The sequence below is a fragment of the Primulina huaijiensis genome, chromosome 12, assembly GCF_012295235.1.
Source record: "Primulina huaijiensis isolate GDHJ02 chromosome 12, ASM1229523v2, whole genome shotgun sequence".
NCBI lineage: Eukaryota > Viridiplantae > Streptophyta > Magnoliopsida > Lamiales > Gesneriaceae > Primulina > Primulina huaijiensis.
The window spans coordinates 1,420,139-1,435,487 of NC_133317.1; the positions used below are offsets into that span (position 1 = coordinate 1,420,139).

Here is a 15,349-nt window from a genome sequence, read left to right on the forward strand (position 1 = left end):
CACACGCTCTATAATTTCATATTTCCCTATTCTAAATTCTAATTTCATTAAAATTTACACGCATTATGTGAATATGTAGATTTTCTTTAAAAAAATTGAAAATTTAAAATAAATTTATTTTTTTTAACAATAATTTTAAATACACGAATTTATTTTTTCATTTTAAAAGATATATAGGAGGCTTAAAATAGAAAGAGAGATATTTTGAAGATTCCGAGAATTACTGCGACTCAAATATTATACATAGAATAGATATACATGAATAAAATGTTAAATTTTGTATGTATCTATTATTATTTAAGATTAAAGTTATATATTTCCAAAATTTATTATCTAACTCAAAGGTCCAGTGAGTATGTATTATATATAATAGTGCACCGATGTATGCGTTGCGTTCTTATACGATATTTTTTTACAATTTATTTGATTTATATTTAAATGAGGATCAAATTGTAATTATAAGAAATACTGAGAGACTACACTATAATTTTGATATATGAATTAGAAACTAAATAAAAGGGAAAAAAAGAAGACAAAAGTAGGAATTGAATTTAAAAAACAAAAATTATATCTTCTAAGTTACATATGATTTGTTTGCATTAAAGTTTTTTTAATATTTTATTAAAATATATAATTGCTAAAACATGTCATAACATCAAAAGTTAATTGTTTTAATAATCTCAAACTTAATAATAAAGTATATATAATATAGATTTATTCTAATTTGGGTCTGAATTATTCGGTCTCCTGTCTTTACCCACCCAGCCATACAAAATATTTGGGCCGCATTTTGATTCTATTTGGGCTTTTGTATGAATTCTTTTCGAGGTCTAACGCTAACGTGCTTTCGCTAAGTTAAAAGCACGAAATCAGTGAGATACATGTCACCTTAAATTAAACCATATTAAATGATATTTTTCCGAATATATACTAAGAAAACTCATATACGTGGTATATATTAAATTAAATAATTATTTGCTACATCATTGGAAAATAGACCAATCCAGTAGTGTTTTTCTTTTAAAAAAAACTTGGAAATATATGATCTTCTAAGAGCAAATGATCAATAAATTATCCTAATAACAATTAAATATGTGTTCAGTCTTTGTCAAGTTCATTTTTTGTCCTAGTTTACTAACACCAAAAATGTTTCTTATCTCGTGTGTCCACATGTATTTTTCGGTATAAAACATTGAAAATATGAAACAATATATTATATTTCAAAACTAAATATTTTATATCTGATACTGAAATGCTATTAATATATGATATTTGAGTATTAAATGTTTCAGATTTGATTACTTTATGATTTTTGAGTACTAAACATGTACACAAATTTTGGTATTAATGACAAGTTTTTTCGGATAAAAATTCGGTACCAAAATTTAAAATCTGGTATTGATATATGATATTTGAGTATTAAATATTTCAAATATCTCACTGACTCACTAATATATGATTTTTGAGTATCCAAATATTTATAACAAATTTTGATATTAATGACGTATGTTTTTTCTCGAATGAAAATTAGTACAAAATATTATGTAATATTGATATATGATATTCCAGTATAAGTCTGGGAACCCATATTTTATCATTGTAAGAATCTCTATATCATTTTTATTGTCAAAAGTTGGTTTATTTGATCTTTTTGTTGGTCCCCTTCCAGCCGATGCAAGGACTTTGGTTCAACAAGCAAGGAACGAAGCTGCTGAGTTTCGCTTTAGATATGGCTATGAAATGCCTGTCGACGAATTGGCGCGATGGTATGTTACTTTGTTTTTTTGAAAGGGATGGTATGTTGATTTGGTAATTTTTTTGCAGCAAAATTCCAATTTGTTGGTGCATTGGTTCTATGTTGTTTGTCGAGGTGGAGTGCTTTTGTTGATAAATCATTTGTTCCTGATTATTCTATGCTCATATGTTCTGTGGAACATTTAGCGCAATGTAATCCTAGGATTGTGATGAATTGCCAGCCAATTATACAAAGCTATTCCAATTCTGTTTCTGATTTTTTCCTAAAATAGTGTGACAGTTCTATACTCCGATCTTCAAAAAATTGTGTTTATAGGTAGTTGTTTGGGATATCTGTTGCAATGAATTCTTTAATGGTTCAAAAATTACGCTTTTATAATAAAAATAATATGATGCTTGTTTTCTCCAGACGTTTAGTTTTTCAGTTTCACTCGAATCATAGTGCTATATGTATCCATACTGCAGGATTGCTGACAAGTCTCAGGTTTACACCCAACATGCCTATATGAGACCACTTGGAGTCGGTTAGTAGTTGCAGATTATTTCTACTCTTACAAACTCATCTTAGAAATAGAATGTCTCATTGTATAATAAGCTTTATTCATCCATGTGTCTTTTAATGTGGCAGTTGCTATGATCCTGGGAATTGATGAAGAGAAGGGTCCTCAGCTCTTCAAGTGTGATCCTGCCGGTCATTTCTTTGGTCATAAGGTAATTTGGACGTTCCATCTTTTGAAATGAATCTTAAAAATTGTTTCATTTCTGCTTTTATATTTGTTGTTCTATTTGTTTGTGAATATCCGTCATCCTTTTTGCCGTTTGCTTAATATATCAATTTTAATTTTTGTAAACCAATGTTATTACTAAAATTTGAACTCTTGAGGACATCTAGTGTAGTATCTTCTTACATAAGAATCCATGAAACCTCCAACTGGGGCTTTCTGGAAATTGAATTTGAAACGGTCATTAATTTTTTTCTCAACTCTTGCACTATCTTCTATGATGGTTAGCTAGATAGGACATTCTTAATTCTATTCCCGTGAGGATTTTAAATGCCCATGCAAACTTATGGCTTGGACTAGACTCGTCAGTGTTGAATCTGATGCACATGGCTCTTCGAGTTTTGGCACGATTATTCTATACATTAGCTCCAACTGATTAATTTCCATACTTGCTTTGGCATTGTGAATTTAATTCTCGAAGGTTTTGGAAATATCTTTATAAAATCTTCTTGGTTTGTCAAGAGTGACTGGCTTCCCTTGAAACTTGAATGCTGCAACCAGGATCACAATTCTATATCTGTGGTATTGGATGAATGATGATATTGTGACTGAGTTGTGATTTAGTGTATTTATTATAGTCATGCCACCTTGGTGATTGGCGTCTTTTCCGTATCCTTTGTTTTCTCCTTTCCATGTTCCCTTTGGCTTTGATGTGTACTGTGTAAGTTACCTCCTAGAGATCCCAAAGTAAGAGTATCTATTTGAATGTCATGGAGTTTTAGATGGAACTCAATTATATAACTTTAACTTGTAGCATTTAGTTTCGGAGAAACATGTACTTTTGTGATAAGACTCATAGAGTAGCAGTAATTTATTTTCTTCTTTTTTTTTGGTTACTCTTTGATCTTCCATTGGGTATTAGCTTCCATTTATTTCTGGCAGGCAACAAGTGCTGGAGCAAAGATCAAGAAGCCATTAATTTTCTAGAGAAGAAAATGAAAAATGATCAGGCATTCTCCTACGAGGAAACCGTACGGGTAATAAAATAGGTTCACCGCATATGCACTCCTCATTAATAATGCTTTGATTTTGGATTCTGAGTGTATTATTTGCTAGGCTGAATACCATACATGTTGGTTAAATTTAGGGCAATGCCTTTTTTGGGTGATATTAGCGTTTTAATGAAAAGTTTCATTAAAAAACAACCGACAGTTGGCTACCTGCTCTTGATTATAAATGTATGAACCTGTCTTGAATGCTTTGTAAAGTTGCTTAATGTTTCTTTAACCCTCCAACTGAGGACCCCACTTCCAAAATTTCTTGAAATCTAATGCGTTTTGTTATTCAGTTTATTCTTGGAGGCAAAAACTTTTGTTTAGGTTTTCTTATGAAACAAACTTCCTGGTTAGAAGTTCAGCTACATTATTGATCTCAAGAACTTGCATTCTAATGTTGCAATGCCTTTTACCGCAGACAACAATTTCTGCTCTGCAGTCTGTTCTCCAGGAGGATTTCAAAGCTACTGAGATCGAGGTAGTCTTTCCGCTGTATTCATATTTTCTGAAACTGGAGCCAAGGTCTTTTTATTGTTTCTTTAGTTCTTCTGTATTTCTTTCATAGTGTAAACTTAACTATTGAGAAAATGAAAGCGAAACTGATTATATACTTTGTTCAAGGGATGAAACCTTATTTGTAAATATATTGTCTAATATCAGGCACAAATGTGCTTTAAATGCGCATCTTCTACATTTTTGTCACATGTCAACGGATTGCTTTCTAAACTTATATATGCTACTCTCTTATTATATTTTCCCGAGGGTTGGAACTTGGTGACATCTTTTGATGTTTATACCAGGTTGGTGTTGTGAGGAAAGACGATCCATTGTTCAAAGTATTGTCAACTGAGGAGATTGAAGAGCACTTGACTGCCATTAGTGAGCGCGACTGATCCCTTCCGAGGTTATCCAAATGTATACTTAATTCTGATTTGAGTGCATACTAATGTTTTGATTCGTGGGGAAAAGAGTCCGAGGGTGTTTCCACATTTGTCTGGATTGTGAAATCATCGAACCTCATATGCATTCATCTTTACTGAATATGTTCCATGTTCGGATTTAGATTTATCTCACTCAATTGTTTCTCTATGTTGAATTTATACAAATTCATTCTCTATGATTCATTGCTGCATAATTACTTTTTCATAATTCTTTGCAGCATTGTACTAAAAATAAAGTGGCAATTCAAGTTTTTTCCCGAGTTCAGTAGCTTTGATTGAAACCAAGTACCCGTTTTCCTTTAAGCTTGGCGACATTTGATTCGTGTAGCCTTGTAGGGGGAAGCACTATGTTTTCATACAACCCTTATTTAAACAGTTGGTCTAAAGTCATCCATAGAATTCTATAGTTATAATATTTAAATTTTTTGTATAAATATTACTTAATAGTTAATGCCAAAAAGAATTATACACAAAAAACTAATTTACACACACACAATTGTTCATAGAGGTAGAATCGCTGGTACAAATAAAGTACTAAAAAGATATAAACGTTAAACAAATCCCAAGGGGACAGCTTATGATTTTTGATATTGTAGGGTGTAAATTATGAGCACAAAGGCATTTTGAAAGTGCTTTACGATATTTATAGAAAACATTTTTTACAGAATAAAGAAAAGCAGCAAGTAAAATTGCCTACTTTATAATAATAATAATCTCTTTCTTCTAAAGAGTAATATAATGGAAAATTTGAGTAATAATGCTCATTATTTGAGCTTTTAGAGCGACCCAATTTATAGGAACACCAAGCTGAGGCCCAAAGCCTCGAAAGTGTATTTGCTATCTAGCTTCCTTGGCCCCAAGGAATCATACCACACTACCATTTGAAACTGCTCAATCTCCTGCCATAAAAATATGCTGATTGAAAAACACAACAATACAAAGAGACAAACGGGATGCCCAAATCTGGACACGTAATTAATTTCAAAGTTTCGAACCCATTAAAATCACTGAAAATCTACGCATATGTACGACAATGACCAAGTAAAGTCTCCCACCAAAAGCAACGTTCTCAACAGACGCTTACAAGATGTAACACAAGTGTTGTAGAAAATTTGAATTTCATAAAACACAAATCACATCATTAACCATCAAACCGGAGTACATAGAGCAACTGCAATTCCAATTACATATCTAACTTCATATTCGAATCAACAACCTACCATAATCTTGTCTCGATCTTACCAAAAAATAATATTCTTTCATGAAACAAAAGATCCCGATTATAAAAATTGAGAGGAGCGAGTGAGAGCCTAACTCTGAGGGTATCTTTTTAAGCTGAACAAATATGTGTATGCCGACGAGTTTGACTTTTCGGGCCAAATAATCCAAGTGATTGATGTATACAATGAAATCATCAAACAGATACCAGAATATAAAACTCAATAAAAAAATGTTGCTGCATTGAGTTAGCTTTTTTCAAGTAGAGCAACACCCAGATTTCTTTACTGCTGAAACATCATCCTTTGAGCCAACATTTATGGTCTGCCCTTTCGGCAAAGTAGCCGGATCATCACTAGCCTCAAGTGCTTTTCTGCTGACGACACGATGTATCTGAGTAAGCACTTCTGTGAAGGCATTTTCCACGTTCATTGATTCCAGGGCAGAAGTTTCCATGAAAAAAGTGTTCTCCTTCTCAGCAAAAGCTGTTGCATCTTCAGTGGAAACAGCACGCAAATGACGTAAATCAGCCTTGTTTCCAACAAGCATGATGACAATGCTTGAATCTGTATGATCCCTTAGTTCCTTCAACCATCTCTCAACGTTCTCAAAAGTAACATGGCGCGTAACATCATAAACAAGCAATGCACCAACAGCTCCTCGATAGTAGGCACTTGTGATTGCACGATATCTACAGCAAATAGCACGTCAGATCAGGTTTAATGTTATAAAAGTTAACACCAAAAAATAAAGCACAGCCATAAAAGTTAGATTAACATTTGCTATGCCAAAACAGACTTAGGGCACGCTTGGTTCGAATGATGAGATTATTGAATGATTATTAAATAAATGATAAAAGAAATGATTGATAGGGAAATGTAATATACGGTGATAAATAGTATTATGGTTGGTATGATTGTGGGTGAGATAAATTAAGAATCTTTCCGCTCTATGACTAAATTTCCCTCTAAATGAATTATAATTACAATGTAGAGGTCTAGAGGAGGAAAGAGATTGTTGATTTTGCTAGGGGAAAGGGCATTTTTGGGACTAATAAGGTCAAAACTCAAGATATGTGAATGTGAGATACTAACAAAACCTTTGTCATCGAATACATAGATTCATACGCATTCTAATGTGAATATCATAGCTTTATAACTTTCTGAAAAGTGACATCACACGATCAATAGTTATGTAGCTAAATGTCAAGAGCATAATAACTCAACATCTTCTTAAACAACTCCGGAAAAAGAGAAACATAAAAACAGGAAATTATATGGCATTTAGTTCCTTACTGCCCTATCATATTTCTAGGAACACAAATAATTTTACAGGTCCACATACTTCAAGAAATGACACTTTTTGTTCGCAGCTTGGTATCACAAGGAAAACCAATCGGTCTTTCCATGAAAAATGATAGTTGCATTATATTACATACAATAACCCATATGCCACCATTATTAGCAGCTTGGTGTTACAAGGAATAATGATTGGTCTTTACATGAAAAATGATGATAGGCATTAAACTACATGCAATAGCCCAAAGTTTGATGCATTATATAGACTAGTTATAACAATTTACAATAACATGCACGAAGGCTGACGATGCGTAGGTTCAGTAAACTTCATAATCTTGAAAGAAAAATTACCTTACAACAGTAACACCAGTGATGTTCAAGACGTGTGAGTTTACTTTGAACAAATTTCATGGTGTCCATGTAGATTTCCAGGTATGTTCTCGTACTTGGAAATACCAAAACTTACATATAATTATAGGTCATTATAAATAGGATAAATTGCATGCTATTGATTTAAATTTCGCAAGTACACCAGTACACTGATGGATAATTTATCATGGTTCCATACAAAAACATTCTCCAGAAAGTCAATGTTGAGGGCTTCAGCTCATCCAAATTTTCACAACCTTAATTGTTGCTAGTTTTCTAAACTATTAACAAATCTAATGTTAAATGCAACATATACGTTGGTAAATCAATCGCGTCTGATAAAATCTGACAACGGTTGAGCTAAATCCAACAGATGTCAGAAATAGCTAAAACCATCCATTGCAAATTGCAGATAGATCTAAGCTAAAAAAGCGTCAGATCTAATCCTTATATTATCAACGGCTACAAAACAGATCATGCTATCTTCAAAACCCTAGATCTCAAAAATCTAAAAGGAAAAATCGTCATTGCCACAATCAAGGCAGAGATCTCAAACCAACAAAACGCTCCTCCCAATGCAAACCTTCATAGATTATACTACACTCATTTCCACAAAAAATTTAGAACGCTGAGTAATAATACCGTTCTTGACCAGCGGTATCCCAAATCTGAGCCTTGACAACTTTCTCGTCGACGCGGATGCTTCGAGTGGCGAATTCGACGCCAATAGTAGACTTCGACTCCAAGCTGAACTCGTTGCGAGTGAATCTGGAGAGCAAATTGGATTTTCCGACACCGGAATCGCCGATCAATACAACCTTGAACAAGTAGTCGTAGTCATCGTCCGCTCGATATGCACCCATGAATGTGTGTGTATATTTGCGAGAGAGCGAAGAAATGTAAAAGGGGTGTGCCCCGTTTTCGGAAAGAGGGAGAGAGATGACCCAGGATCTATTCAAACCTTTTTTTTTTCTATTTCAATTATTATTATCTGTTCTTATAATCTTGATTGCCTAATTACTGATTTTCTTTTACTTTCCAATTTTTTTTAGTAATTTTCTTTTATTTATATTAAAACTTTTATGTTTTTAACACCTTTTTTTAATAAATAGATGTAGGTATAATTTTTTGATTTTTTCCTTAATTAGGGAGGGGGTTGTTCTTGTTTTCAGAATTCGAACCCCCTTAATTTTATATTAAGACTTTTTTATTATTCACAAAAAGTCATATGAAATGTCTATTCCTTACTCCTGATCTATGCTCTTGAAAGCTCCGATCCTCTCCCACTTGCGTTTGCTATCCTGCAACGAATGCTTCGTTCCGGTTGTCGTCCTGTTTCACAAACTCATCTGCTACTTGTTAAAGCATGGGTTGAACGCCTACAGAAATTGCAGTCTGTTTGTGGTATCCTATCTGAAATGCACTCAATTGGGTACTCTCCTGACTGTGGGACTTGCAATTACCTTATTATGTCGCTCTGCAAAGTTGATCGGTTAGAAGAAGCAATTAAAGTCTTGCATGGCATGAGCAAGGCTGGTTGCATTCCAGATTTGGATAGTTATGGAGCTTTGATCAGTGAAATGAGTGAGCTAAGAATGACACCTGAGGTTCTAGGAATGGTGAAGGAAATGGTGAGCAAGCATGGACTGAATCCAAGGCAAGATACCATGGTAAAAGCAATTGGTGCAATGCGTGCTAACAGGGACATATGGAGATCAGTAGAGATGCTCGAGTTTTTAGAAGGCGAGGAAGTGTATATTGGATTTGAGGCCTATGAATCAGTTCTCGAGGGTTGCTTGGAGGGACGTCATTTCGTTTTGGCCGGAAAGTTTGTTATTAGAATGACTGGAAGAGGTTTTATACCATACATCAAAGTGAGGCAGCGGGTGTTTGAGGGATTGGTTAGTGTTGGTGAATTGGAGCTTGCCAATGTTGTGCGGAAGAGATTGGCAGAATTAAAATCTTAGCATTTTAACTTCTTTTTGAATGCTTTTTGGCAAAGCGGAAAGTCAGATTTATTTTTGCATGAGTTGCTGTTGCATCACCCTTGGCAATAAGCTGGCTTGATTGGTCATAAAGGCATTTGGATGTTGGAGTTACAGCAGAAACAATTATCAGGTTTTGTTTTTCGAAGCTTTTTCGAGACATCGGTACTCCGCTGCAAAGTGTTAGATTACCTGTTATAACAGCAATCACATATTTGTAAAGACGATATTCAAATGTTTTAGTGGACATCACATCCATCTTTACCAACTTGTAAGTATAAAGGTAACTAATTCCGTAAGATGTTTGTTCAGTCAGATCCATTTTGTAATAACTATGGCATCACAAATTTGTTGATGTTCAAGTTAGCCTGTATTATCGTATCACCGTGATTGTTAATTTAATATAACATGTTTCAAATTGTCACGACATGTAGCCATTTGTAAATAATCCATCAAATCCTTCTCTTATGTCCAAATCACTCCATCCAAAAGCGTGATGCACTTAGCAACGAAATTTCTGGTGCTACATATGAGAAAACATCATATTTGCAAGTGTTAATTCTGAGTTCTGTGGGTCCAAACATTCATCTGTTAGTATCTTATATGATTTATATAATAATATCAATAACAAATAACCTTCCAATTACTTTTGTATTATTTGTATAATAGTCTCGAAAACTGCTTTGGTTTTACCCAAGATTTATTGCTTGATCATATAACTTTAGTTTGTGGAAATTTTTATCAAAGGCATGCCCTGGAGTCTAGCATTTGCCGTCAAACATTCTTCGACCTTTAGTGGGGTAGCTGGCCTCCAATGCAATGCCGCATTCACCATTCTTATCAGAAGAATCACGCTTAATTTTGACATATCCTTCCTCACTCCAGCTAGTCCCCCACGAGTTCTTCACGAGCCAGTACTTCTCACCATTTTCTACACCAAAGCCCACAACAACTACTACATGATTTAAATCTTTTCCACAGTAGCCAGGTAAGATCCCACTAGAATACAATTGAAATTTGTAGCCTCCAGCATCAATGGCTACTGCTACTGGTTGTTTTGCCACTGCAACTTGCAAGGCCTTCTCATTTTTAGGAGACAACTGATACATAGCCATTTATCGCTACTGCATTTGCTTTTGCTTTGTCACTTTTACAATTCCCACGTACCCCTTCATAAGGATAGTTTTTTTTCCGTGGTTATGCCATCATTATTTTTTATAAATTCAAATGCCTTTTCCATGTATCCTTCGTTACAACCTTCATTTTCTCCCTTGTAGTCACAGTATACAAGCTCTCGTTCTCACAAAGACACCAATTTCCCAGTCTTGATCTTGTTGATGCCTTCCACTGCCGCCGCTACTGCGGATAAAGCCCAACGACTGCCTGTGATGAAACATGTTTATCTGGTTATCAGTATACATTCGTTTCTTTCAAGCATTCTTCCTTGAAATAAATCTCTGTTTGCTATATCATTGGCAAAATAGTTTCTAGCTGACGATTTGCATTTTAGTACGATTCGCAGTCGTCACACCAATGATTTTGAAGTTCAATAAGTTGCTGTAAACCTACTATTACCCTTTCTTGGCATTTACCAGCGTGTCTTCTAAAAATCATTTCAAGGAAATATACTTTCTTGACATCGAAGAAGTTGAATAATTATTTTCGAAATGGTGGTGTAAATATTATATGATGTTACCGCGAATGTTTACTAAATGGTGAGATAAGATTTTGGTTATTTCATTTATTGGCACATTAACAAGGCTAAACATGATATTAGATGTTCACCACAAATTCCTTAATTCTTGATTGGAGTAACAGCGCCAAACTTCCTCCAGTCTCTGCTAAACGGCACTGAAGAATCATCAAACGTGCAGTTGTTTTGGTCCTCTGCCTGCCATTGGCCACGACTCCAATAACCCAGGTATTTCGATGAATTCCAGGTTAGTCATGTCTGCAAATTCATTATCTGTAAGTCTGTAAGGAAGATTCTGAGAATTGATCAAATCAACCAATACTACATTTGACTGGTAAATCTCGAATCGCAAAATTCCATTCATCTCTGTTCTCATATCTTCGTCCATATTGTATCAGCCAAGCTTGGTACCTCTTCATCATGGAATTCATGATGTCCTCGCTCTTATCTTGGCCAAAATATGCACCTGAAAGACTACAGATGTAACACTCAAATCTTAGTTAGAGATGTTGATATAGTTAATTTCAATACTAATAAAAGTTAATGGCTTTAAAATAAAACATTAAACAATTGAATTTGGTCCATTAGTGGTTTAAACATAAATTGAGGATAAAAAAAACCTCACTAGAACACAGTAGCCGTCTTCCATCAGTGTAGGGAAAAGTAGGAGAAAGAGGAAATTTGCTCATCTTCTGTTCTCATCTAATTTCTACTGTTTTAAGGTAAGTTTAATTATTATTTTCTGGGTGGTTGTGTTATTATCAAAACTTGATGTGTAGGTAGGAAAATAACAAGTGAATTTGGGAATCTTAAGATTTTTCATCATAAGATATAATTAACTGAGGTTTGTTTGATGATCTAGGCTCTTAGTAGTTCATAAATTACAGTAACTAATTTCAGATTTCAGGCTACGTAAATGATGGGTTTTGAATTTTTTTGACAACTACATACGTTTGTAAATGGAAATGGTTTGTTAGAAATCATTGTTGGGTGTTAGGTGATGTCTTGATAGCTGGTCGATTCTGTAGAAGTAAAGAAAGGTCAAGGCAGCTTCGCAGTGATCGTCGGTCTATTACTTTTTAGAACACTGACTAATATCCACGAGATTCGTAATATGAAACGTGCCCAACGCCTAATTTTGTAATTTGGAGCTTTAATGTATGATCATAGCAAACTTAGAGGTATAGTTTATATATAGCCGCCTTTACTATTTATTCATTACGGTACGTTTAGAGCAATAATTTTAATTACAACATATATAAAATTTATATGATTGGAAATATGGTTCTCTTTTTTTAACTTTTTGTTAATTTATATCATAAAAGTATCTCCCTAATCATGGCTTGCTTGACATATGGCATGCAATATATTATAATAAAATATAAAATATTTGTTTTATTTAATTAAAATTATTTCTACCTCGACCTATAATTATTTCGTCACAAGTGAAAGATACAACAATTGTTAAATAAATTTGTACCATGCACGTCGGGTGGCTTGAACCGAAGATGATTAGGTCTTTTATGTAAGGATGACAATTTCCTCCGAACTCGTTGGAGGATCCGATACCCGACCCGAATAGAAGAGGGTATGGAGGGATTTTTAGACCCGATTAAATAATTGGGTAATCGGGTATGGGGATTTTCGGGTTCGGGTATGGAGGCGGGTTTGATATAATCCGACCCACACCCGACCCGAATACCCGTTTAAATTAATATATATANAAATTTGAAAAAATTCAATTGTATATGATAATTGGGTATTTGGGTAGGGTATGAGTATCCGATAATCCGATGGGTATGGGTATGGGGATGAAATTCAATACCCGATGGGTATGGGGATGGGTATGGGGATGAATTTAATAAATGGGTATGGGGATGGATGTATGAAATCCGACCCATACCCTACCCATTGCCATCCCTACTTTTATGAGAGATGATTTTACGAATTTTTATATGTAATATGAATTGACTTGATCTATAATTATAATGAGAACAAAATTTTTTGTAATAAAAAATGATATATATTTTTTCATAAATTGAGTCAGGTCGAATATTTATATCATAATATTCATCTGTGAGTCAGTCTCACACGAGTTTATGTGAATGAGGTGTATATTGCAAAAAAATCAAAATAAGTGCATGATATAATTGTGATGCTTGTACATTCACACGCCTACAAAATGGTACAACTCGCGGGCTTGAGAAAGCAATAGAATGAAGCAAACGCCAATCAATCAATGTGGTCCTTCCATACGCATCCTTTAGTTTACTTCTTTTTTATTCGATTTTGGTCAATCATTATTAGCTTATAATTAATTAATGTGGATTCCACAAAGTGCAGCATGAAAATTACTGGTAAACAGAGTTAATAAATCATTTGTTTCTTAAAAAAAATTCAATTATATATATAAATAATGTTTAATATAAGATACTAGAAGGCTTTTCCAATCACAATTATTATAATTGTTATTATTATTATTAGGGCAAAATGCAATTTTTCTCATTTATTTTTTTTTTCAATTTTAGTATTTTATGTTGTCAATCAAGTGTTTTTTTTTTTTATACAGTTTTGGTAATCTTTAATTGAGAGTACTGATGCTGTACTACACATGTGAGTATTACGTCAGCTTCGGATCTCATTTTGTTTGTATGAATCTATTACTTTGTATATTCCTTGAAATCAGCACGTTTGAGATGAAATTCGGATTAAAAGGGTATTGATATGTATATTAATGAATAAAATGCATATAAAACTTTGGAATCAATTCCATTTCACATATTTGAAGAAGTGTTGAAATAATTAAAAATAAATTTGGAAAGTAAAGGATACATGAGCTGGGCCTTTGGGCAAATGAATATTGGGCCAAAATTGAGGATGTAAGCGATCCAAACCAAACCAAACAGTATCAGGTTTGAACTTGGTTTGTTTAAGATTGTTTGAGGATCGAGTTGGAGCTCGATTTGAGTTTCTATTATCAGGCTCGAGCTCGGTTTATATTGAAATTACTGAGCTCGAGCTCGGCTCGTTAAAAGCTCATTTAGCATGTTAATCAAGCCAGACTCGAACTTGATTCATTAGTAGCTCGTTTAGCATGTTTAACAAGCCTGGATTGAGCTCGTCTCGTTTTCGAGCTCGATAAGCATAGAATTGAGCTCGAGTTTGAGTTTGAATCGAGCTTGTTAAAAATGAAATATATCTATAAACTAATTTTAAATCAGACATAAAAATGTAAATTCATTCATAAATAACCAAAACGACACAAATAAGAGCTAAAAAACATAAATCAATATATAATTAAACATTCCAAAATCTTGTATGCGAGCCACCTAAACGAGCCGAGCTCGAGCTCGCGAGCCTATTATCGAACATGTTTGCGAGCTCACGAGCCGAATATCCTTAGGCTTGAGCTTGGTTTGATATGATTAACAAACAAACTCAAACGAGTTTTTTATCGAGCCAAGCTTCGAATAGCTCGCAAACGATTTGGTTCATTTACATCCCTAGTTATGCTTGTTTGTTATATATTGATGAGTTGTGAAATATATGCAAAAGATTTTATTATGTTACACTGATATAATTTTTATAATTCAGCCGTGATTAATTAATTTTAATGTAAAACATGGCAAATATAAAATCGAATAAATCATTATCCAAGTGCGAGTTGAGGAATTGAATAAAGTTTCCTGCAGATTTTGCTGCTTTAAGAAACTAACATGCCGACCACTTCATACCGTTGAAGATATGGGAAGTCGAAATTAGATGGAAATTAATAATTACTCATTAACTACTTTATTGCCTCATATTTTCCACTTTAGATTATTTCCTATCTAATAATCTATTATGTCAAAGATAACAGCTAATTAGTTGGATTGGCATGAACCTCGTTAAACAAATTAGAAATCCATATTCCTACCCCCAAAAAAAAATTATGTCAAAGAAAAATGCAATTAAAAGAATATAAGAAAGCTCTCAACTAAAATAGGACAGCGAAAATTTAGTATATTAATATACTTTTTAAAAAAAGGACCACAAAAAATTATTAATTTGAATTTAATAAATATTAGCGGTCGAAATACACACGCAAAACAATGATTTTGAACTATTGATCAAGAATTTAATTTTCCCTACTAATATTTTCTCAGGCGATCTTGTAAGTCTGTTACATAGGGTTTGCGTAGTATTGTTCAGCTGATTAGCGTGGTTTGCATATCAATGCATTAGTCTGGAAATTTACCCAGAACATAACGGAGAGTAACGACAGTGATTTTTGTCGTAATAAAAAAACATTGATTTTGAAAATGGAATAGGCA

At 33.7% G+C, this 15,349-nt stretch overlaps 2 protein-coding genes and 2 pseudogenes across 2 annotated transcripts; 2 read left to right on the forward strand and 2 right to left on the reverse strand.

Annotated features, from left to right (window-relative positions):
- Positions 1-1,557: 1,557 nt before the first annotated feature.
- LOC140990077 (proteasome subunit alpha type-6-like) lies at positions 1,558-4,649 on the forward strand (annotated as a pseudogene).
- A 987-nt stretch (positions 4,650-5,636) lies between these two features.
- LOC140990035 (ras-related protein RABA1f) lies at positions 5,637-8,325 on the reverse strand. The gene is made up of 2 exons (XM_073459621.1): positions 8,001-8,325; positions 5,637-6,382 (listed from the first exon to the last, which is right to left on the reverse strand). Exons 1-2 carry the CDS (start codon positions 8,219-8,221, stop codon positions 5,950-5,952), a joined length of 654 nt encoding a protein of 217 aa, XP_073315722.1. The 5' UTR covers positions 8,222-8,325; the 3' UTR covers positions 5,637-5,949.
- A 283-nt stretch (positions 8,326-8,608) lies between these two features.
- LOC140989553 (pentatricopeptide repeat-containing protein At1g06270-like) lies at positions 8,609-9,603 on the forward strand. Its single transcript, XM_073458793.1, has 2 exons — positions 8,609-9,476; positions 9,531-9,603. The coding sequence occupies exon 1, from the start codon at positions 8,669-8,671 to the stop codon at positions 9,323-9,325; it is 657 nt and encodes a 218-aa protein (XP_073314894.1). The 5' UTR covers positions 8,609-8,668; the 3' UTR covers positions 9,326-9,476; positions 9,531-9,603.
- A 501-nt stretch (positions 9,604-10,104) lies between these two features.
- Positions 10,105-11,424, reverse strand: LOC140990078 (ervatamin-B-like; annotated as a pseudogene).
- Positions 11,425-15,349: the final 3,925 nt, after the last annotated feature.